Source organism: Scophthalmus maximus, chromosome 16, assembly GCF_022379125.1.
Source record: "Scophthalmus maximus strain ysfricsl-2021 chromosome 16, ASM2237912v1, whole genome shotgun sequence".
In the NCBI taxonomy this organism is placed as follows: Eukaryota; Metazoa; Chordata; class Actinopteri; order Pleuronectiformes; family Scophthalmidae; genus Scophthalmus; species Scophthalmus maximus.
Window position 1 is genome coordinate 1,151,491 of NC_061530.1, and position 23,939 is coordinate 1,175,429.

General features: G+C 41.0%; 1 protein-coding gene across 2 annotated transcripts; it reads right to left on the minus strand.

Annotated features, from left to right (window-relative positions):
* Positions 1–11,815: 11,815 nt before the first annotated feature.
* On the minus strand, positions 11,816–16,889 carry LOC118287135 (inositol monophosphatase 1). Of its 2 annotated transcripts, XM_035611982.2 has the most exons (9): positions 16,733–16,889; positions 15,574–15,662; positions 15,142–15,281; positions 14,891–14,995; positions 14,229–14,274; positions 14,038–14,146; positions 13,845–13,953; positions 12,249–12,400; positions 11,816–12,071 (listed from the first exon to the last, which is right to left on the minus strand). In XM_035611982.2, exons 2-9 carry the CDS (start codon positions 15,634–15,636, stop codon positions 11,944–11,946), a joined length of 852 nt encoding a protein of 283 aa, XP_035467875.1. In that variant the 5' UTR covers positions 15,637–15,662; positions 16,733–16,889; the 3' UTR covers positions 11,816–11,943. The 2 variants fall into 2 exon arrangements, with proteins under 2 accessions (XP_035467875.1, XP_035467876.1); XM_035611983.2 differs by lacking the exon at positions 16,733–16,889 and having other exon boundaries at positions 15,554–15,662.
* Between the last annotated feature and the right edge of the window lie 7,050 nt (positions 16,890–23,939).

The window sequence follows — 23,939 nt, forward strand, 5'->3', positions numbered from 1 at the left end:
TGTTCTCTCATTTCCTCAAGGAGGGTTATGAACATAAGCTCCAGATAGAAAGCTTAAATTCAGCTCTGATGAAACGTGTCACAACTGTTGAATTAGCATAATAGAGCATCAACTGGGACTGGGAGTCAATATCGCTGCCTGCTCACTTCTTTGACTTTGCATCAGATGTTTGCATGTCAAAACACTGACATATAGAATAAAGGTAGAGTTTACTGAAATATGTTAACTCAAACAATATCCCTGCAAATCAATGCTGGGCCCAGTTGTTCAAAAGTTATCTGAACAGATTTTGGATAATGGATTGGATCAGATCTTAACAAAACAAAATAACAAAATGTTATGAAACTATGAAATTGGTCAAATAAACATTTATATCATCTAGTATATATACATTTATTCATATTTTGCACCTGATTTTTTACAATTAAAATGATATAGTAAATTAAGTACAAATTAGGCTTTCGGTATAGTGAGGTTAAATAAAATGTTTTTGGCCACCAAAAGTGCTCCTCATATATATATCAAACAAAAATTATTAAATTTTAACTTTCATTTTTCACTTAATGTAATTACAATCACATAACTGCAAACCCCTTATTGCATGTCCACTCAGTCCCTCATTCTGAACTTCTTAAACGAGAAACGGGAGAATACAAACAGAGATTTGTCAGGCAGAGAAACAAATCACTCTCACTCAACTACACTTTTAGATCCAACTAATAAAAGCACAGCTTTAAACAAAGGGAGAACGACTCTGAATGTTCTTTGTTCTAACCCTAATGTATATGAATAATAAATAATATATAATTTTCTATTGTTGTCGGTCAGATGAGGGTCTGACTGTTTAAAAGACATTTAAATAGAAAGGGATGTTTGTAGTGTCTTCTGTTTCTTTGTATAAATAAACTTGAAAAGTTTGTATCTGGATCAGGGTGATCCAATCCAATGTTGCTTCGAAAAACTGGGATGAAAGTAATCTGTATTACGTAATCCTGAATAGGAAAACATAGGATTCCCAAACCCGGATCCAATTTTTTGAACAACTGGGCCGAGCTGACCTATATGAATGGATGAACAGCATTTTCTCTGATTGCCTCTGTGTTTAATAAGGGAAGTCAAGCAGCAATGCTCTCTTAACCTCCCACCACTGAGGACTTTAATATATGGTACATACTCTGCGATATTGATTGCAAAATATATCTATGATAATGTAACTGTAACATCATGTAGGATTTCTACAGATTGAATGATGGAATTATGACTGGAATTATCTCTGAGGTTTTTCTTTGTTGATAAAGTTTAAAATGATCCTGCCTAACAATTTTTTTTTATATATATATATAAAAAATAGAATTATTCACTTCACTGCTGTAAATAGCAGTTATTTTTCCTTTTTTTAATCTTTTCATGGAATTCCTTTGCTGTTTTCCTTTTTTTGTTTTTTCCATGCTGCAGCCTACATTTACTAACTTTTTGACCAATGACAAGCTCCTCCTGCAAACAACCCTTTACCTCTTCTGTTATTTACCAGGTCACCCTCCACCTACACAAAGCACTACCTTTATAATGAAAAATTATTGATGATCTATAAATCGAATTGTTCCTTATTTGTGTTGTGCCTCACAAAATGGAGGACTTGACCATTTGCACATTTGTTCCAAAGACAAAGGAACGGACTGGAAAAACTCTGATTCCCAGAATGCTTCACCTTATCATACTTTGGGTTAGAACTCTTCTCCAAACTCTAGCTGCCATTGGTCACCGTGTGTCCCAGACCCTAGGGGGTCAACAGGCCTATAAAACCCCAGCACACCCACTGATCACTCTATTCTTACGTTCTTTTCTCATGCCCCCTTGAGGGGTAAAATCTCTCTTCCCTTTTCTCCTCCCTTGCTCAGGGGAGTCAAGGTCTCTGCTCTTTTAAGATCCTGACCTCCTTGCAGGCCTGTGGAAGCAGACTGCTACAACTTCCACAGGCAGCGACATGAGAGCCTGCCAAAGGACCAACCAAGGCTGGAAAGTCTGGTTTTTACATGTGGCAGACACATGGTCTTGACAACTGATCAAAGCTCAGGAGACATCAAGCAGAATTAATGTCGATTATCTAACTCTTTGAGGAAACACGTGTTGTAAAGTGCCTTGAGACAATGTATGTTGTGATATGGCGCTATACAAATAAAATTGAATTGAATTGAATTGAAAAGGATCAATGCCGATCGGAGGTGAAGCCGATTATCACCCGGGTCTATTGCAGTCATTTGACCCAGGGCTGAATGCCGATTAAACGTTTTCACACTGCAGAATACGCCAGGTGTTAGCGGGTTTAAATGTTTTTTTTGGCCAGTGTGAAAGGGGCTTCAGACTTGTATATATTTTGTTTGTTAGATTAGATAATGTTTACCTCTTTTATTTGTTTATTAAATGAATGTTATTAAAAATTCAGTCTGATCTATTTAATATTGCATAAGTGTGAGTATTGCCAACGGCTGACCTGTAGAACTCCAAATCCTTCTACCTCTGCTAACTACCAAGGTGGTGATTCTGGTGGTAATTATTAATCTAATTATCAATCAGGATCCCAAATTGATAGTTAATGTAGTGTACATTTGACAATAGATTGGCTATCATTTACTTTCCTTTGAAGGGTGATGCCCAGAGGAACTTTGATATTATTTAAATAATTTAATATGAATATTTTTAACATTAATATTTAATTACTTTTGATAGCAAAACTTTGTTGCTCAGACAAATGTTGCCAAATTAGTTATATTAGCAATGTCAATCCACAACAAATGTCATAATGGTCCATGCAAAGGCAAACTTTAACACTGATGGATGCAGAGTCAAGCTGAAATGCTCAGTCAATTAGAATATTTGTCAGATGCTGTACCAATGTTAGAATCTGCTGTTTAGTGAATTGCATAGATTTTGTTTTTTGGAATGTTCGGACTGCTCCTGGTCTTGGGTTTGTCCAAGACTGTGATTGGATCTGACGGGAGCTGAAATCGCCTGCACACAAAGTGCATCTTCAGTCAGGCGATCAAAACACCAACAAAGTACTAACTTGGATTAATGTTGGTAGAGGCAGTGCCTGTCATAGCATTTTGGTAGGGACAACCATATTTCATATGAGTAAATTTCACTGTAGACAGAAATAAAAGTAACATTAAGCATGGATGTTCTGAACTGGTCAGTGGGAGTTTTGAATGAGACACTAAAGAATCAATGTGTTATTAATCAAAGATTATTATAATGATTTGGATCATGAACTGGAAAGGTAATGGGCACAAGCTCTGCGTCAGCAGTGTGTAAGAAGATGGTGAGTGCCTTTGAAACAGGGAGGTTCCTGGTCTTATTTCCTTGGAGACTGTGTGTGTGTGTTTGTGCGTGTGTGTGTATTTTTTAGTGTCTTGAATCCGTGATAGATGTCCTTTAGGTCAGAAACTAAGTTTTATCACTCTCGATTAGTCAATTAGCATCGGGCCTGCTAGCATCCAGCCAGCTTCCCAGTCGGCTGGCATCAGGCCTGTTAGTCTCCAGCCAGTCACCACTTCAGTTAGCATCAGGCCTGCTAGCATTCAGCCAGCATCCCAGTCTGCTAGCATGGGGCCTGTTTGCATCCAGCCAGCCTCCACATCGACAAGCATAGGGCCTGCTAGTCTCCAGCTGGTCGCCACGTCAGCTAGCATCAGGCCTGCCAGCCTTCAACCGGTATCCATATCGGCTAGCCTGCAGCTTTCTAGCCTCTAGCTTGCTAGCCTCAGTCCTGCCATCACCTGTTCCTGCGTCAGGGGTCCCAGCTGATCCCTCCTCTTCATCGCCAGTCGGTGGGCCAATCGACACGTTCCTTGTCGGTGGTCCGGCTGACCCCTCCTCGTCTTCAGTCGGTGGGCCGATTGACACATTCCTTGTCGGTGGTCTGGCCGATCCCTGCTCCTCGTCTCCAGTAGGTGGGCCGATCGACACGTTCCTCGTCCGTGGTCTGGCCTATCCCCCACCTCGTCGCCAGTCGGTGGGCCGATTGACTCGTCCCTCGTCGGCAGTCTGGCCGATCCCCCCTCCTCGTCTCCAGTCGGTGGGCCGATCGACACCTCACTCGTCGGTGGCCTGGCCGAACTAGGCTCCTCGTCTATGGCGTTAGTTTAGTCTCAAAACTCACGCACATACAAACCACACGCGCGCGCATAATACAACAGAGCAGATCAACACCGCAAGCATAAAACACACTTGCGACGGAGCATTTCTACTCTGCACTCGCGCAGAATGGTATCGTGAGTGAGCATTTGTGCTCTGTGAGAGCGAGAATATACCCCCCTCCCCTACTCACTCGCAACTTCTAACTCGTTGGACTTCACAACACGCACGCTCGACAAGTTGAGTTTTGAGACTTTGGAGGCGGGATCAGTGACTGATGCTCCCTTCCGTTGATTGGTCACTTCTCTCCAGTCCCCAGTCTATCACTGCAGGATCATCAAGGATGTGTCGGGGAAATGTCAGAGTTGGAGAAAAGAGAGGTGTATTGATTCATCCACTTCTATAATACTATCACTTGTAAAAGGAGCATAAACAACATCTGTCATAGGCTTATTGTGTGGACTGCAGGAGTATATATGATCCACGAAGTAAGTAAGATAGTTATTATTTTCATTTTTTTAATAATTTCTATGTTTTAATGCACGATACAACAAGTTCAAATGCTCGCTCGCCAGAATGGTTTTACGCGCGAGGATGCCGTTTTGCGCGCATGCAGAGTGGAAATGCTTCCTCGCGAGTGTGCTTTATGCTCCCGGTGTTGATCTGCTCTCTGAAATTATACGCACGTGTTGTTTGTACTTGTGCGAGTTTTGAGACTAAACTAACGGCATCCTCGTCGCCAGTCGGTGGGCCGATCGACGAGTTGGTGGGCCGATCGACGAGTCCCTCGTAGGTGGTCTCGCTGACCCCTCCTCCCCGTCTCCAGTTGGCGGCCCGACCTACACGTCCCTTGTTGGTGGTCCCCAAGATCGACTATACCTGCCTGCCCGGCCTCCGGGCCTTCCCCCAGAACTGCTACGCCTGCCTGCCCGGCCTCCGGGCCTTCCCCCAGAATTGCTTTGCCTACTACGCCTGCCTGCACAGCAACCCGACCTCCAGGTCATCCTGAACCTCCTAGCAAAGCCCATGCCCAGTTCTCCAGAGTTTTTTTTTGTTGTTTTTGGCTCCCGGATGATTTCTTGAGTTTCCTGTTTTATTCTGAAGTCCCATTCCTGGTGTCTGCACTTCCTTTTCCTCTATCTTGTTTCTGTTCACTTTACTTTTCCTGTGTCTCCTGCCCCTGTGATTATCTGCACCTGTTCCGAAAGTGTCTCACCTGTGTTCAACTTGCCATGCCCACCTTGTGTTTATTTAGTCTCTGTGCTTCCCTTTGTCTGTGTTGGTTCGTCTGTTATTTTCCCTGAGTCTGTACCTGTGATTGGTTCCTGTGATATTCCCCCAGTCTGTTCCTGATGTCTCCTGTGCCTTGGTTCTCTGGTTTGTTTTGTATTTTCTTATCTAGTGATTGATTTTGTTATTTCTACCCAAAAGACTGTATGTCTCTCTTTGTTTTGTTTTTTGATAATTAAAAAATGGTGTTTATTTTGCACTTTGCATTTGGGTCCTGCTACTTTTCACCCGGTGACACTTTCTATACATCAGTTTGAAATGTTGACAAATACATTCGATTTTTAATGTAATTTTATCTACATAAGCTAATAACCCATTTATTGTTCTTTACATACTGCTTGTAAATTATAAATTCCCAGGCTAAAATATAATGTCAACAAATAATATCAAACTGAACAAAAATATTTAGATGTAAGAAAAATCATAGGATATTAAATCATTTGTTACACTTTAAGAAGCAATTTAATGTTATCAAAATAAAAGTCTCAAGGTTTGCACATGAATTACATGAATGGATAACTGAACAGTCCAGAGTTTCTGTAAGTCCATCCATCCATCCATTGGCTATACTGCTTATCCTTTGAGGGTCACGGGGGGATGGAGGCAATCCCAGTTGACACTGGGTGACAGGTGGTGTACACCCAGAACAGATCACCAGGTTATCAAAGGGCTCACACATAGACGAGCAACCATTAATGCTCATATTGGGACACATAACCTTCTCACTATGAGGCACCAATGCTAATCACTGCAACAAAGCCACAAGAGATAGAAAGACACAAAACAAGCCGGATTCAACATAAGATATACCTTCATTGATTCCCCATAGGAGCAATTTAAATTTGACACAGCAGCACAGAAGTGTAGAAGCAAAGGGGAAAATGCAATAAAAAATTAAATAAGGATAGAAAACAACAAACTACCATAAACAACAACAAATACTATATACAATACACATACAGTGCAATGTAGCTGTTGTGCTATATAAAAATTTGAATTAAGAGATTGTGCAGTTTAAGATTTGGAATGGATTGAGTCATGTGTGGGTGCTGTGCGTTGTGCAAGTCTGATGTAAAGTGCCTTGAGATAATGTATGTTCAGTCAGGACCACTTTAGTCAAAATGAATTCTGATTATTATTATAAATGAATTCCAATAATCACAATTGGTTATATTTGGCGGTATGGCTCTGTTCTGGGACCTCCCTGCCCTTCCACACGCACATATGGTTAGCCTGGGATAGGGAGAGCACACCTCCCTATCCTTCCATGAGCCTTCATAGAAATGAGGCAGGGAGTGCAGCAATTAAAACCCTGTGCAGAACAGAGCAGGCAACAATGACAACACATGACATTGATTTAAGTCAGATACAGTATGAAAAGTTGGTGCTGGGGAATAGGGGGAGTGTAAAATGGCGTGCAGCAGAGCAAGAAGAGCAGGCAGGTTAAAGCAGCTTAAATAGTGCACAGGGAGGGCATAGGGAGCTGGGGCACCAACAAACTAAACAAGCTGGTGAGGAAGTCCAGCTGTGTGGTGGGGTTAGAGATGGACAGTGTGGAAACAGAGAAGATGAGAGAAAAATCTGAAAGCGATAATGGACAACCCCCTTCATCCCCTCTGTGCTGAGCTGGTTCAGCCACAGTCAGCCATCAGCCTGCACAATGCTACCGCACCCACAGTCTAAGACTCTATACAGTCCAAATCTCAACTGCACATCCACCTTACCTTTATTTTATTTACATTTAATTTTATATTGCAACTTTGTACATTATTGTATATATTATTGTTGTTGTAAATAATGTTTGTTATTGTTATATTTTCTGGCATAGAGTTTCTATTTAGTTATTTACCTCATATTCTGATTCTATTCTACTTTTATTATCACACTTTTCCCTGTGCTGCTTGTCGATCCTGAATATCCCCTAAGTAGGATCAATAATGGTTCATCTTGTATCTTGCGGTAATCTGATCACCCTGCTTTCTGTCTTCTGATATCACACAGTTAAATAATCAAATGGATTGCATCTCCACTCGCCTGATGAGATGCCTGCTGTTCTGCTGTAAACACCACCCACTGATTACGCTCCAGTCTTTACCCCCCAGACTTCCAATTCAGCACCTGCTGCACAGGAACCATTCTTCCCCGCACCTGAACGCTATTAAGAGTTTGGCGAATGTGGGTGGTTCATCCTTCAATGCTCTCTGGTTTTTGATCAACAACCTTCTACTTTCCATACAGATAGATATGGAAAGTACTTATCTATTTCATTTATGATTGGGCTTTTATCAAGGCGGGCTGTTCAATGGGCAAAAGCAGTCTGGGAAAGTAATTTAAATGTGTGCGACTCATAATCACTTCATCAGGCAGCTAAGTCAGTGGCAGAATATGCAATTCTGTTCAGGATGTTGGCACCTGAAAGCGGTTGGGATCAAACGGCTTTCCAGGTTTTTTTTCTCCATGGTCTCTAAAATAAGATTATGGACGAGTTAGCAGCTTGAGATGAAACCAAAAATTTAGATTAATTAATCTCAATGTCTACTCGTATAGATAATCGTAAACTGATCTCTCGAAATTAATCAATGCAATCAGGTCACGCATTTCTCACCTCAAGAAAAACAAAGAAGAATTAAAGCTGGCCTCTGCATGTCATATCGAAAAACTGGTCATTCTTGGCCTCCTACCCTCTGCGGCCAAATGACTAGGCTCAACAGGCCCCAATCTGTCTCTCGTGGATCCTGGAGCTGATGGTAATTTTACTGATGCAGATTTGGTTTCTCAGGCGGATATCCCCACTGAACAACTCCCTGAACCAATAGAGGTTACCGTTCTAGGTGGCACACTAAACTTCACCCCTTAATCTGAACTGCTCTGGAAATCACAGTGGTTCTTTGACTTTTTATGTTCTCCTTTCAGACCCTTAGTTCTGGGATAAGATACTACTTTACTTCCCAAGCTGTGAAATTTTTAATACACCCTGGGACATTTTGAATACCTGGTCATTCCTTTTGGACTAACCAAGGCCCCTGCTGTGTTCCAGGCCATGATAAATGACATTCTTAGAGACATGGTTAACCATTTTATTTATGTCCAACTAGATGACATACTCATTTTGTCTGCAACCTGGAGGAACACACCCAGCATGTCAGGTTGGTTCTTCATCGATTACTGGAGAAAAACCAGTTTGTCACTTAAATTGATCTAAACCAGTGCTCCTGTGTTAACACATCCAGATCCTCTCGTCAGCTTGTGCTGGAGGTGAACGCTTCGGACGCTGGAGTGGGGGCTGTTCTCTCAAAACATTCCCCAGAGGATCATAAACTTTATCGGTATGCATTTTTACTCTCGTCGTCTCAATAGCAGGCGGTCCTGGCATTGGAGGAATGCCGACATTGGCTGGAGGGAACAGAGCAACCATTTGTGGTATGGACTGATCACAAGAACTTTGACTATCTCAGAGCAGCTTAGTCTCAGCATCTTACACTTAACTCCCGCCAGGCTCAGTGGGCCTTGTTTTTAGGAAAGTACAACTTCACCCAGATGATCTCTCTCACCAGTCTACCCCAGAGAAGCCCAAGAAAGAACCAGAAACCATATTGCACCCTTCATGTATGGTTGGTGCATCCTCATGGGACATTGAAGCTCAGGGGCTAAAGGCTCAATGCACCTACCCAGGCCCAGGTAACGGTCCACCTCACTGTCTGTTTGAACCCCTCGTTAGATATCCATATTTTGTTACAAGTCTCTCCCTGTCCAAAGGTAACACCACTATTTTAACTATTGAGCTCAGCTTTTCAGATTGGCGACCTTCTAGTCCACCACAATTTCCGTCTTTATGGCATTCCCCTGGACGTATTGTCCAATCAATGTCCTCAATTAAATGGACTTTATTTATCTTGCACTTTTCTAGTCTTATTGACCACTCAAAAGGCTTTACAGGACGTAACATTCACCCATTCACACACCTTCATACAGCACTACTTATGCTTTTTCTGTCACATTCATACAATGTCTGAAGAGTCATCAGAGGCAATTTATGGTTAAGTGTCATGCCTGAAGACACAGCGGCATGCGGACTAGGGGAAGCTGGGATCAAACCGCCAACCTTTGGGTTAGTAGACAACTTAATCTACCTCCTGAGCCAGGAGTTCTCCTCACCTCATGTCTGGAAAGCCTTCTGCCAGGCATTGGGTGCCACTGCCAGCCTCTTATTTGGATGCCACCCTCATGCCAACAGGCAGACTGAGAGGGTGATCAGGATTTGCATACAGCTCTGCACTTCCACAGCTCGACACCCGACCTCCTGGAGCAAACATCTGCCCTGAGTTGAATACGCCCATAATTCCCACACCTGCTCTGTCACAGGTATGTCCCCATTATGGCTTCTCTAGGTTACAAACCACCTCTGTTCCCAGCTCAGGAGGTAGACGTTGCATTCCCCTCAGTTTGAGCTAACCCACGATGTTGTTGAAATGTCTGGAAGCAAACCGGGAAGGCTATTTTCCGAACCACATCAGGGAATCAGCACCTTGCCGACCGCCACCAGACCCCCGCCCCCAACTATCAACCAGGTCAAAAGGTATGACTGTCTTCTCGAGACCTTCCCCTTGAAGTGGAATCTAGACAACTGGCACCCTGTTTTGTTGTTGCCCCTTTGAGATAATCAAAATCAGAAATCCCTCTGTTGTTAAACTTAAAATCCCTTCCTCCATGAAGATCCACCCAATGTTTCATGTTTAATTTCTCAAGCCTATTTCCTCCAGTGCTTTGAATCTGATTCTAGCCACCACCGGGAGCCAGTGCAGGGTGAGGAGAAGCGGTGTAGTGTGGGAGAAATTACAAATAAATAAATAATAAATTCTTCAAATGTCCTTGAATTATAAAATGGGAGGGGAAAAACTGATAGTCCTTAGTATATATTCTAAATTGAGTTTTATAAACGTGGGTGTGCTTCTCTGACCACCATGACATTAACTGTATTGTCCTGGGACTTTGGGCAAGTTCAAGCAAATGTTAAGATGTACTGTTTTTGCAACTATTGTCTGTCCTGCTCTAATGCAACACATAATTTAACTCCTTTCTCATTTATATCATAAAAAGGGCTTCATATCACACATCCAATATGGAAAAGTGAGAGGGAATTAGATTTGCTATTCGAAAGATGGAAAGATCTCTAATAGAACATCACAAACCAGAAATTACACTTATTTATGTTTCAAAGGCACCCGTTCAAACATGTTCATAGACTCGACAACCCCACCACCCAGCCCCTGCTGTTATGGTTGCCATGGTCTTCGGTGTTCCTGCTGTTTGTGTTGCTGTTGCTGTTCCATTCTTTGTTGCACTTGGTCTTCACTCAGCCTTGTTTTCCACTCTGTATTTTTCATTTGTGACTGATCCTGAAAACATCGGCTTACTTCTAGCATAGAAATATAAGAAGAGAGAAGAACAGAAAAACAAGAAAATCCCATTTCTTGGGTGGGAGCAATATTTCTCACATGAAGAAAGAAAAGGTATTTATAGAGCATTAAAATACTTCAGTCCCATTTCCCAATTTATACTAAAGTATGCAAAAATGCATATTTAAATAAATATCAGAAATATTGCAAGTTCAACCACCAAAGTAAAAATAATAACAGCTTGAATCCCAACTTTCTCCTGATGCATTACTGACCTCTAGTGGTGAATGTTGACAAGTGTAATAAATTGTGTAAACAGCCAAAACACTGAAATAGAGGCTATATTGTGATGTTAACCATAAGTAAATTCTTGTCGGGGCCAGTGTTTATAAAGTGAATTAATGAGGGTAATCACCATGACAGAATTTCATTCTATTTACACATACTTACACATGAGAGTCAAATGAGGAAAAATAAATTCATACTGTAGACTAAGACTTGGCCACTTCTCTTTAAATCTGTTGTGGTAGTGGGGAGTTACAAGGGGGGCTGTGGCTCAGGAGGTAGAGTTGGTCATCCACCAACCCGGCAAGACACTTAACCCTAAATTAACCTTAGGCTGCTCTTGATGTGTGTATGAATGTGACGGAAAAGGCGTGTTAAATAGCAGCGCTGTATGAATGTGTGTGAATGGGTGAATGTTACATGTGCTTTGAGTGGCCAATAAGACTAGAGAAGCAGCTATATAAATACAGTCCATTTACGAACTAAATATTTAACGTACACTGTAAGATCTGATGGCAGACAGAACAAAGTCAAGTGTGGAAATTAGGCTGGTATACAAAAGTGCTAAGTGCAAAATAACAGCCGTTCCCCCAACTTCAATCAACACAAATTACTGAAGTGTAATAAAAAAGAACCTCTGGATCACTTTGCACCGAAATTATTTCCTTTGTATGAAAAATCTGCAAGCAATAACACATCCAGCATTCACATTAAGATTATCAGTGGTGATTACAGCACAGTAATTTTATTCAGAGACATTTATAGCGGCAGATTGCACTTTTGTACTAATTTTGCAAAGTGTTTGGAAATTCAGTGTAAACAGGGTTTAAGAATACACTCATTTCTTCTGCACCAGAGCATCATCCCTCACCACTGGGAATATTTCAATTTCTTTGATGATCCGCTGTGCAATGGTATCGCTGTTTGCAGAAACCATCCTTCGAGACATCAAATCGAATGGTCCCCCTAAATGTCAGACAAAGCTTTCATTAAGAGGGGTTTCATTTGCAGTCTGTTTACAAAAAGCAAATCCTACTTTTAGCCACAGTGTACACTAATTCCCATTCATTTTATTTTGGTTTGTAACATTTGCAACAGTTTGATGCTATATAATATGGTGATAAGCACTGGAATCATACACACCATTGACATCCAGTAATAATCCTCCAGCTTCTTTCACTATGACAGCACCAGCAGCAATGTCCCAGCAGTGGATGCCGATCTCAAAGAAGGCCTCTACTGCCCCACACGCCACCAGACACATATTAGTGGCAGCTGTCCCTGATCCACGGAGCCTGTCGAACATATCAGTTAGAGATTAATGAAGTCATATCAAGTACAATGCAAAGAAAAACAGTGGACTGAAACCACAGAAACAGTGGAGAAGAAAAAATGGGTTTAAAGTTTGTCAGGTTGGCTGTTCTAATGCCTTAACATTATACCCACAGAAGAAATTGCTAGAGAACCTACATGCAGAGTGACTTTAGACTGCAACCTAGCGCAAAACAAGGACAATTGCAGTGTCTACAATGAAATCAGTTATAAAAACTGAAATACATTTATAGATAACATATAGCGAAACAGATGTTGTCCATTTGAACTAGTTTTTTTAGTTAGTTTCTTCAATTAGCAGTAATTAACACCAGAAACAGTTCAGAGAAGAGGCAATGCACTTTGAATCATTTGACACATTGTCTGTGTCACATTGCTTTCACCACTGACCCGCCACTTTAAAAAAGAGCAGCAGGTCCTGAGTGAAATTGATCAAAGATTAGGACCGATTCTTTCACCACATTGTCCAGTAAATATTGGACAATTTTTCACAAGTTACATATGTTCCAAGAATTTTGACACTAAATTGGCATTTTTCAGACAAATCAGATGAAAACAAACTTTTGTTAGAGAACCCGTCTTGTTAGAGAACCTGTCTCTTCTCTCTGTTGGTTCCGGTCTGATTTGATTCAGTGCTGGTGATGTCACATTCCAACCCAGATAACAGAAATTAAAAAAAAAGAAAAAAAAACTTATTTTAACTGAATAAAACTATGAATAAAAGGTAATGCCTGAAATAAATAAAAAAATATTTTTTAATAATACTATTATTGTAAAAGAGAGGGAAAATATTATTAGACTACAATGGTGTGCTGAGTTAATATCCAATATTAATATCTGGAAATTGTATGTGCAGTTTCCATGGCATGACCAAATTTAGCTGATGCCAAAAAGTCCTGTCTTTGTCGAGGAATTTCTATCAGGTCATCTTATCTGTGGCAGGCCGAGACAGTCTATGGGTAGCTGAAGACTCTCAGGGCGTCATAGTTGCAGAATTTAGGTTACATCTTGCAAGACACACAGCAGTGAATATAGAACATACTCAGACAGAGACAGAGTGTTGCTATGGCGATAGCCATTGTGTTTGTGAGATGACGACATTACTCTGACAGCGCTAAATACACCCAAAGAGGGCAGAGATAGGCAGATTATCTTGGGACGCCATACACTGACCACCTGTTGATTTGTGAAGCCAACTAGAAGTCTCATCAATATTGAGCTCTTATAATAAATACTTCTGCTTAAGACATCCACGGTCTCCGTCTTCCTGATTCAACTGCATCAATTTTTCCATTAGATTCTTAACTCAGTTTTAACCAAATATATAGGTTCTACATTTTGGTTTTGAAGAAGAGTATACAACATAAAAGTGAGTTACTGTATGCAAGACCATGCTTTCACACTCACCCATGAACAGGGATGCAGAGGATCTTCTGCATGGTAGAGAAAATCTTGGTTACTTTTTCTGGGCTCCTGTCAACTCCATGCTCAGAAATGATAATGGACTTCTTGATATCTTCAATGGAAGCATACCAAAAGAGTCACTATTATGTTCAGACACATACGGCTGTTTTTTCACATGAATACATTACATCATTACCTTGTACATCTGACACCTGAATTGGTTCATCATTGCAGAAAGCTCCCTTTCCTTTCTGTGCTTTGTACATCTTGTCTTCCAAGCAGCTGTACACCACACCAAACTCCAACTGAAAACAGATCAGTTCATCTATTAAGTATGGATAAACTCCTTTTTTAAACTGTAAAATTATCTTTGGTCTGTATATATACCTCCTTATTGACAGCGAAGCCAATTGACACGGCCACAAATGGGAATCTGTGAAGGGACAAGGTATTAGGAGCTGTATTTAAGAAAAAATTAGGGGGAGAAAAAGGTTAAACAAAAATACTTAATGGAAGAGAACATCCCTATTTTGGAAAGTATGTGTTTTCTTGCTGAGATCTAGGTGAGAAGATGTAACAATGTGAAACAAGCGTAGGTGTAGCGCAGAAGAGTGTGTGCTGTAGATAAACAGATTTCTTTATTGTCTTCGCACAAAAACAGAATTAGTTGCAGTCCATAGGTGCACTTATACATAACAGACGTATATGTTTTGTGTTATTTATAAAGGAAATTGGGGACAATGAACATATCAGTAAATGCAATGTTATGAAGCACTGTAAGATCTGCTCTGTTGTCCTGTAAAAAATATCAATAAAAAAGACCTGAGGGTTGCAAGTCACTATTTCAAAGCAATGAACCAATGAGTTAAATTGATCAATGATACTCTCATCCCATGCAGACACTGTGAATGTTTGTGTTTGGTTCAAGTTAAAAACTTCTACCAAACTCCTGAGTTTGCCCTTGACCTTGAGTGTTTGGATTGAACTGGAGAAAATTAAACAAATCCATTACCACATCAAATTGTCCTTTAACTACAGTAAAATCTTACCCATGTACAAAGTTTGTGGTGCCATCCACTGGGTCAATGATCCATGTAGGTTTGTCAGTTAAGACACACGCCTCCCCCTTTGCCACTGACTCCTCGCCAATGAAACTGTAGCACAAACATACCGATGGACGAATGAACAATATCAAGATAAGACTGAGCAATGTAGTGGTTTTGGTACGAACAATAAAAGCCTGCAGATTCCTACTGTGTGTGTTTGTTTGTGTGTGTGTGTGTGCATGGCAGTGTCTCACCAGTGTGTGCCTTCTCCAAATTCTTCTTTAAGAGACCCAATGATGATCTTCTCGACTCTTTCATCAGTCTTAGTTACAAGGTCAACAGTGCAGCTTTTTGTCATGACCCTTATTTCACTCTCCCCAGCTTTCCGAATTTCCTAAAAAAAAGAGGCAGATTGTTAACAAGTGTTTATGCTCTTTTTGGTAAGACTAATTATTAATCATTTAAATTATTTTTTAAATGAAGAAAAATTGTCATTAAAATTCAATTTAATTTGATTACAAAATAATGAATAGATTAATACAAATCTCAAGTTTGTCCTTAATCCAGGTGCCTATCCAAATGTAGTGTAAATTAAAAAATGCACATAAAAAATAAACAAATTATGAAAAAACAAACTTTATGCTGCACACTGCAGAGAAAAAATACATTTAGGGGCTCAGACATACTGCTCCAGCTTTTCTTGCCACTTCAACAGCAAACTCAAATTCCCTCTTCCAGGGGTCCTCCATTTCTTTCTACTTCTTACTTAGGGGAGCTGTAAAAACAAAACAAAAGAATTCATCAGAAATATTTAAAAGTCCCTTCATATCACATTCAGACAGTGTGCAATTCAATTTCCAAAAAAATAAAGACACCAGATCTCTTTCTGAGACCAACCAAACATTATCACAAACTTGCGTAATTAACCCTTCTCTTATAACACAGTGAGTTATGAAACACTTCCCCTGCAGCTGGTGTCTGCCAGTCCCGCATTGTCTACAACACAACCACGCAACCTGCAACTGTAAAGTCAAGGCGTAAAGGTATAGGTTTGGTTTTTCAAGTGAGAGGGCACAACTAAAAATGTCATATTGTGGAGTGTCTAAATTGCTTTATTAGTACTACAAAAACCCTGGTTAATATTGCATTTATTCTTTGTTGACAGACCTCTTAATTAAAAAAAATAGAAGAGTAGCTGATAAGCCGCGAACAGTGGCCTTAGTCCTCACCCCAGGCTGCAGGTACAATCAGCTAAAACCCAGGGTAAAAAAGAAAGCCCATATCACAGATGCTTGTTAAAACGATTTCTTGAGTTAGAACAGAGAATGCTTATTGAAGGCCACTCAGATTAATGTATCACCATGTTTATCACCTCCTCTGAATTTTGGTAACTGGATAGAAAGATTGATTATAGAGTGACTATAACCGAACTGTAAAAGTGAATGGGAAAAGCACATGATTTTAACAAGAAGATGGGGCATGTACCACAGCCTCACCCCTGTTTGCATGTTGGTGGTGTCTGTCTCAGTTGAAAAAATGAGCCAACAAATCATTCAAGTTACTTCTTTATAGCTCACTCACCAGATTTTATCATTTTCAAAAACACTTTAGGCAAAACAGTTTCAGTGATAGTTTGTTGTCCGGAAAACGTATTATTATTTTAGGACAAGTCACCACTTCTAAACCCACTGATATCCCTTTTAGTAGATCACACTGTATGTTTTAATCTATTTTATGTCTTCTGATTTTTTTTTTAAATAAATGAAAAAATTAACAACAACAACAAAAACCTGTATGCACAAACATGTATCATCCACGCAGGGCTGAAAGGAAAGAAAAACTTACTTTGATATTTAGTCAGGTGGTGCTGTCAGAGGTAGCTCCTTGATGCAAATGCACCTGCTTTTGAGAAACTTAACTTTATCTTGCCTCAATGTATAGATGAGGAAACAAAAAACTGGTATGACAGATTTCGGAAAAGTACTAGCACTGCCCTCACATGTTTCCCCATAGCAACCCAAAGAAAGAAAAAAAATTATCCCCTCAAGCAGGTTGGCCTGTAATGACGTGCAGTGGTTGCGTAAGTGAGTGGAAATGTTTTGGTTATCTTTTTAATTCTTCTGCAATGACTTGGTTGAATATTGTAGATGTGTCTCAGTAAGGAGGACACACCCTGCTATGTACATTTCTCTGACACAGTCTGGCATCCAACATGGGAAGATGTGACATAACTGCCAATTAAATGCTGAAACTTCCTTCCTCTTATCGTCAATGTCAGCTAATATTGAGCTACATTTGATTTTCTGAAGTTAAACTGAAACATTTTTTGGAGAAAGTTAAACTGAAACATTTTTTGGAGAAAGTAAAGCATACATTTGAGTTCCTGACATAGATTTCTCATTAGATTTGGCATGACTTACAAAGCTCCTGCCAGTTTTATATTTTATATAATACCATCCTCTCATTGCGCCTAAAAGTTGGACAAAGTCTTGACAATACCAATGAATGTATATACTGCAGACACAAATCTAGATGTATCTTGATTGAGTGTCCAAAGGCATATCTATCTTAACTGCTTTTCCTGCAGCAGTTTTTGCTTTGAGAGTTAAAAGCAATGTAAGGTGATGTAACGTCACTGCAAAATATTTCTTCTCAAGAGGAGAAAATAAGAAATGACAATTTTTAAAAGCTGCCAAATAAACAGCAACTCCTCCACCATTTAGAACATACAGTAAAGTGTAGTTCGATCTATGAGACTCCCAGACTTACAGTGCACAGCAGTCAAAGACTATTCTCTGAATCATTAAAATTTTGGATATTTGCTGATGGCTTGAATTATAATGATTACGTTGATAAGTGGCTCATTTAAATAGTCCAAAACAGGCTACACATATGTAAAGGCAACAACAATTCAGACAAAATTACAAACACTATAGTGCAATAGGTTCTGCTTGGACTGTTCCTCTCGCGGTGTAGCAACACACAGTGTTTTTCCAGGACTCGCTCAGACATGATATTCGTTCACTGCCACACCTTTCATATCTCAAACTTGAAATACCATAAGCCTGTTTTTTATGTTTGTTAATGCACGTGTCATGACAGGATGAGAACTACATAAAATGTTTTAAAAACTACACCAGATCCTCTCGAAGCTAGATACCTGATATCATCATTTAACAGTTTTGTTTAACCGTGATAAAGCTGGCAGACAACATTGTCATCATGTTACATTAGTTCCTGGTTTTGCAGAAGGATGCACAAGCTGTGCAGCTATGCAGGGGGGATTTGTTAAGGTTTTGTTTGACTGGGAGCAGCGGGGGAAAGTTGCCACCTTGTTGTCCCAGTTGTGAACTAAATATAAGATGCTCTTTAAAAGGTTGGGAGACAGAAAGAGAGAAGAAAATAAAGAGGAAATAGAACCAGAAAAACAAATACATCTGTGCTGCTCTCTCCCTGGCAGGTCTCTTATGAATAATTAATGCGGAATGATGGATGTTTGGTTTTCTGGAATCATAGGAATCATGTAATCAGGGAATCATAGCAGGAGCAACAAGAATCCACAGATAGGCAGTCAAAGTTATTCCAATTCATCTGAGGTGGGGACTGGCACGTCTGCACCAAATTTCATGGCAATCCTACCAATAGTTGTTGAGAAATTCCACTTAAAAGCCAAACTCATATTGGCACTAGAGGAAGTTAAAGTGAAAACAGATCACCAAGATTTGGACGTATATCCTGGGGACCACGACTGCCTCTCCAAATAGTCATGGCAAATTATTCAATAGTTGTACATTTGTGTCTGGACTAGTCCAATTAACTGACTGAAGTTTTCCATCCCAAGACCCAAAATTAATGAAAAGGAATTGGTTATCAAAACTTGTATATTTTATTGACAACACACCTAACAAAATATATAATATATACAAATAACAAATGTAAAAATATTCGAACTGCAAAAAAATCCAAAGAATAAGGGAAATAAATATAGAATTTACATGAAATAGTACAGTATGTGCATCAGTTACCAGTAATGTGCAGAATAACATGGTTATATGCAGGTGCATATAACAATTGAATCTAATGTAAATGTTTAAGTCCAACACTTCTAAATTGTATTTGCATTGAATGTCTATACAAAATGCCATGTCAAAGGAATAAGACTCATTGTTTGGCAACAGTGGATGTATATATTTTTTTCTACAAATCCACCTGCTTGATGTTGATATATTTCACCAAATGCATGGTAAACCTCTGCAGGTGGTGCTAGATGACAAATCCATATCACTAATGTCATCATGAAGGTCTGTACCAAAGTTTTTGGCAATCCATTCAATAGGATTGCGTATTTCACACAAACAAAAAGATATTTTTTTTAAAATTCAACCACATGGTGGCACTACAGAAAACAGGTCAAGGGAAACCAAAGACTGTAGAATCGACCTGGGGAACATGAATGTCTGTACAAACTTCATGGAATTTAGTCCCTGACCTAATAACTGAAAGACAGTCATTGACACCCTAAACACCAAGACACAAGCATAGCTAAAGAAAAATATTGAATATGATGTGAAGGCGTCTCCATGGTGGTGCAGTGGTTAGCGCTGTCACCTCACAGCAAGAAGGTTCTGGGTTTGAGTCCTGGTTCAAACCAACCAGGGCCTTTCTGTGTGGAGTTTGCATGTTCTCCCCGTGTATACTCTCCGGGTTCTTCGGCTTACATGCACATCCAGAATGGGGTTAAGTAAATTGAAGACTCTAAATTGACCGTAGGTTTGAATGTGAGAGTGAATAATTGTCCGTCTCTGTATGTGTCCCTGCGATAGGCTGGCAACTTGTCCAGGGTGTACCCTGCCTCTCGCCCAATGTCAGCTGGCCCCCTGCGACCCTCAAGCGGTAGGCGGTGGATGGATGGATGATGTGATGGCAAATTGAGCAAAAGGCAAAGACAGTTTTCAAAAGAACAATGTACTCAGGGATTGGTAAAAAGAACCAGAAAATAATGAAAAGATTTATTGAGTAGTGGTGTTTGTGGTGTTGACAGTAGAAGTCTACACCATAGTCTCATTTGTAGCACCATAGACTCCTAAACCAGTACCATAGGGTACTAGGGGCTGGTTTCAGAAATGGAGACATGTGTAGACTATACTTTAGGGATCCTAATTGTTTTCACATTTTGTATTGCAAGTCCTACATCTCAAACATATTCGTCATTTGTATGCTGCCACAGTGTAACATTTCACCATTAAAGTGTCTTCATATGACCACGGAATCAGTGTGCGCTCTTCCTCTGAGATATATATTTAAGTTAACACTGACTCAATAGACCGACATCTTAACCACCTTCATAGTACCGTTACCAACATCCAAATCAAGCAACCAGGGTTTGTAAACCCAGAGTTCCTTTGTTGACCCTGAAAAATCATATCTCAAATTTTTTTAGCTGATTGGCGATACTGGATATACTGTATATACCGTAAAGAAATAACAAAAACAAAGCCAGTTCCAAGTCAAATTAAAGCTGTGAGCAGCGATGATCAGGCCCGAGCACTCTCGCCGTCGGGGATGCGCGGGTCGCAGCTCTCGACGCGTCCGCCAAGTTTCGCGACGGCCGGTCGGGATGCGCAGATTTCTATTCCCCGTGTCCTCACTTTGAAAATGCCGTCTTCCTGGTGGGTTCAGTTCGTGGCACCAACAGAATTCAGGCTGAAAAATGAAAATGGTCGACTTCGGGTTGGGCGGAGCTAATGTCGCCAAAAGGCTTTTTTGTAGGTCACCGGGAGATACACTAGTCGACCGAATTTTGCTCATGTACGTCAAATTTAAAGGTGGGGCCATGACTTTGAGATGTTGTAGGGGGTGCTTTGGAGCCATTTTGGCACAATTAGACAAAAGAGCAATTTCATACATATCATGTGGCCACTCTGAACATGTCTGCCAAGTTTGGTGAGACACAGATCATCCCAAGTGCCCCAAACATGTATTCGTATTTGGTGGCGAACAATGCGTCACCATAGCAACAGCGTTTGACACATGGTCAAAACTTTCACAGTACAATATCAGCCTTGTCTCACAACTAAGCCGACCAAATTTGAGGTTTATCCAGTGAACCTGCCAGGCAGAGGAAGTAAAAGTCAAATTTCTAACGACTTGTGTTCAATTATGACATGGAGATGTGTTGAGGGTGGGACTGTTATCATGCCTGAGAAGTTTGGATCAGATCAGACCATGTACCTTTGATTTGGAGGTGTAGACTAAATCTTTTGATGTGGTTTGATCAGGAAAATCTCCTCTACGTGTTGCCCAAGTTTGAGGCAGATCCAAATAACCGCCTTGAGGAGTTCGTCAAAGTACGTCACCTTCCGTTCACCACTTACGCCAAGGTAAAATCCAAAATGGCTGACTTCCGGTTGGGTGGAGCTAATTGCTCCAAGAGGCTTTTTGGTAGGTCGTCGGGAGGTACATGAGCCGACCAAATTTGGTTCTTCTAAGTCAAATTTGAAGGTGTTAGAATTGACTTTGAAATGTTGTAGGGGGCGCTTTGGAGCCATTTTGACACAATTGGACAAAAGACACATATCGGACATATTGAGTTGCCACTCTGAACATGTCTGCCAAGTTTGGTGAGACACAAATCATTCCAAGTGCCTCAAACATGTATTCGTATTTGATGGCGAACAGGGCGTCACCATGGTAACAGCATTTGACAAATGGTCAAAATTTTCACAGTATCACATCAGCCATGTCTCACAACTAAGCTGACCAAATTTTGCGGTTGCTCCAGTAAACCTGCGAGGCAGAGGACGTAAAGGTACAATTTCAAACTTACTATTACCATTAGGTGGCGCTATGACTTATGTCCAATATTGATATGTACATGTGTTTAGAGCGGGACTGTTATCATGCTCGAGAAGTTTGGGTCAGATCAGACCATATACCTTTGATTTGGAGCAACTTCCTGTTCATGGCGAATCACGCTTTGCCACGGCCAAGCCTTTCAATGTAAACTAAATCTTCTGATATCGTTTGATCAGGAAGGCCTCCTCTACGCATTGCCCAACTTTGAGGCAGATACGATGAACCGCCTAGGAGGAGTTTGTCAAAGTACAACACCTTCCGTTCGCCACTTACGCCAAGGTAAAATCCAAAATGGCTGACGTCCGGTTGGGCGGAGCTAATTGCTCCAAGAGGCGTTTTGGTAGGTCGTCGGGAAATACATGAGCCGACCGAATTTGGTTCTTCTAAGTCTAATTTAAAGGCGTTAGAATTGACTTTGAAAAGTTGTAGGGGGCGCTGTGGAGCCATTTTGACACAATTGGACAAAAGACACATATCGGACATATCGACTTACCACTCTGAACATGTCTGCCAAGTTTCGTGAGACACAAAGCATCAGAAGTGCCTCAAATATGTATTTGTATTTGATGGCAAACAAGGCGTCACCATGGTAACAGCATTTGACACATGGTCAAAATTTTCACAGTATCACATCAGCCATGTCTCACAACTAAGCTGACCAAATTTTGCGGTTGCTCCAGTAAACCTGCGAGGCAGAGGACGTAAAGGTACAATTTCAAACTTACTATTACCATTAGGTGGCGCTATGACTTATGTCCAATATTGATATGTAGATGTGTTTAGAGCGGGACTGTTATCATGCTCGAGAAGTTTGGGTCAGATCAGACCATATACCTTTGATTTGGAGCAACTTCCTGTTAATGGCGAATCACGCTTTGCCACGGCCAAGCCTTTCAATGTAAACTAAATCTTCTGATATCGTTTGATCAGGAAGGCCTCCTCTACGCATTGCCCAACTTTGAGGCAGATACGATGAACCGCCTAGGAGGAGTTTGTCAAAGTACAACACCTTCCGTTCGCCACTTACGCCAAGGTAAAATCCAAAATGGCTGACGTCCGGTTGGGCGGAGCTAATTGCTCCAAGAGGCGTTTTGGTAGGTCGTCGGGAAATACATGAGCCGACCGAATTTGGTTCTTCTAAGTCTAATTTAAAGGCGTTAGAATTGACTTTGAAAAGTTGTAGGGGGCGCTGTGGAGCCATTTTGACACAATTGGACAAAAGACACATATCGGACATATCGACTTACCACTCTGAACATGTCTGCCAAGTTTCGTGAGACACAAAGCATCAGAAGTGCCTCAAATATGTATTTGTATTTGACGGCAAACAAGGCGTCACCATGGCAACAGTGTTTGACACATGGTCAAAATTTTCACAGTATTATATCAGCCATGTCTCACAACTAAGCTGACCAAGTTTGAGGTTGCTCCAGTGAACCTGCGAGGCACAGGACGTAAAGGTAAAATTTTTAACGTCCTCTTACCATTAGGTGGGGCTATGACCTATGTCCAATATTGACATGGGAATCTGTTCATGGCGGGACTGTTCCATGCCTGAGAAGTTTGGTAGAGATATGACCAAATATGGTTGAGTTGTGACGTTCACAATTTTGCTAGCCGTTAGCACGTATTGTCCGACATCCCCCAGGTCCGCGCACCTCGGTGCTCGGGCCCTAACAATAATAATCCTTACGGAAACAATAGGGCCTTGCAATGCCCCAGGTCCGCACACCTCGGTGCTCGGGCCCTAATAATCCTTACGGAAACAATAGGGCCTTGCACCTCGGTGCATGTGGCACTGGTGCATGCAATGCCCCAGGTCCGCGCACCAAGTGCTCGGGCCCTAATAATAATCCTTACAGAAACAATAGGGCCTTGCACCTCGGTGCATTCGGCCCTGGTGCATGCAATGTCCCAGGTCCGCACACCTCGTGCTCGGGCCTAATAATCCTCACGGAAACAATAGGATCCTTGCACCTCGGAGCATGCGTCCCTGGTGCATGCATGCCCCAGGTCCGCGCACCTCATGCTCGGGCACTAATAATCCTTATGGACCTTCGGTGCATGCCCCACCTCGGTGCTCGGGCCCTAATAATATTTAATACAAATGATTAAACAAATAAAATAAAAAATGCTCCTTTCTGCAAATGAAATAACGAAAATGTAAACAGAACAGATACAGGCTACAAGTTCTGAG

Bases quoted from the DNA above. Each gene is read 5' to 3' on its own strand.
- LOC118287135 (XM_035611982.2), bottom strand. From the start codon at position 15,636: ATGGAGGACCCCTGGAAGAGGGAATTTGAGTTTGCTGTTGAAGTGGCA. The intron at 14,996-15,141 runs GTGAGACACTGC...TTTGTGCTACAG, and splicing joins TTTGGAGAAGGCACACACTG to TTTCATTGGCGAGGAGTCAG. The intron at 14,275-14,890 runs GTAAGATTTTAC...GTCCCTTCACAG, and splicing joins ACCACAAACTTTGTACATGG to ATTCCCATTTGTGGCCGTGT.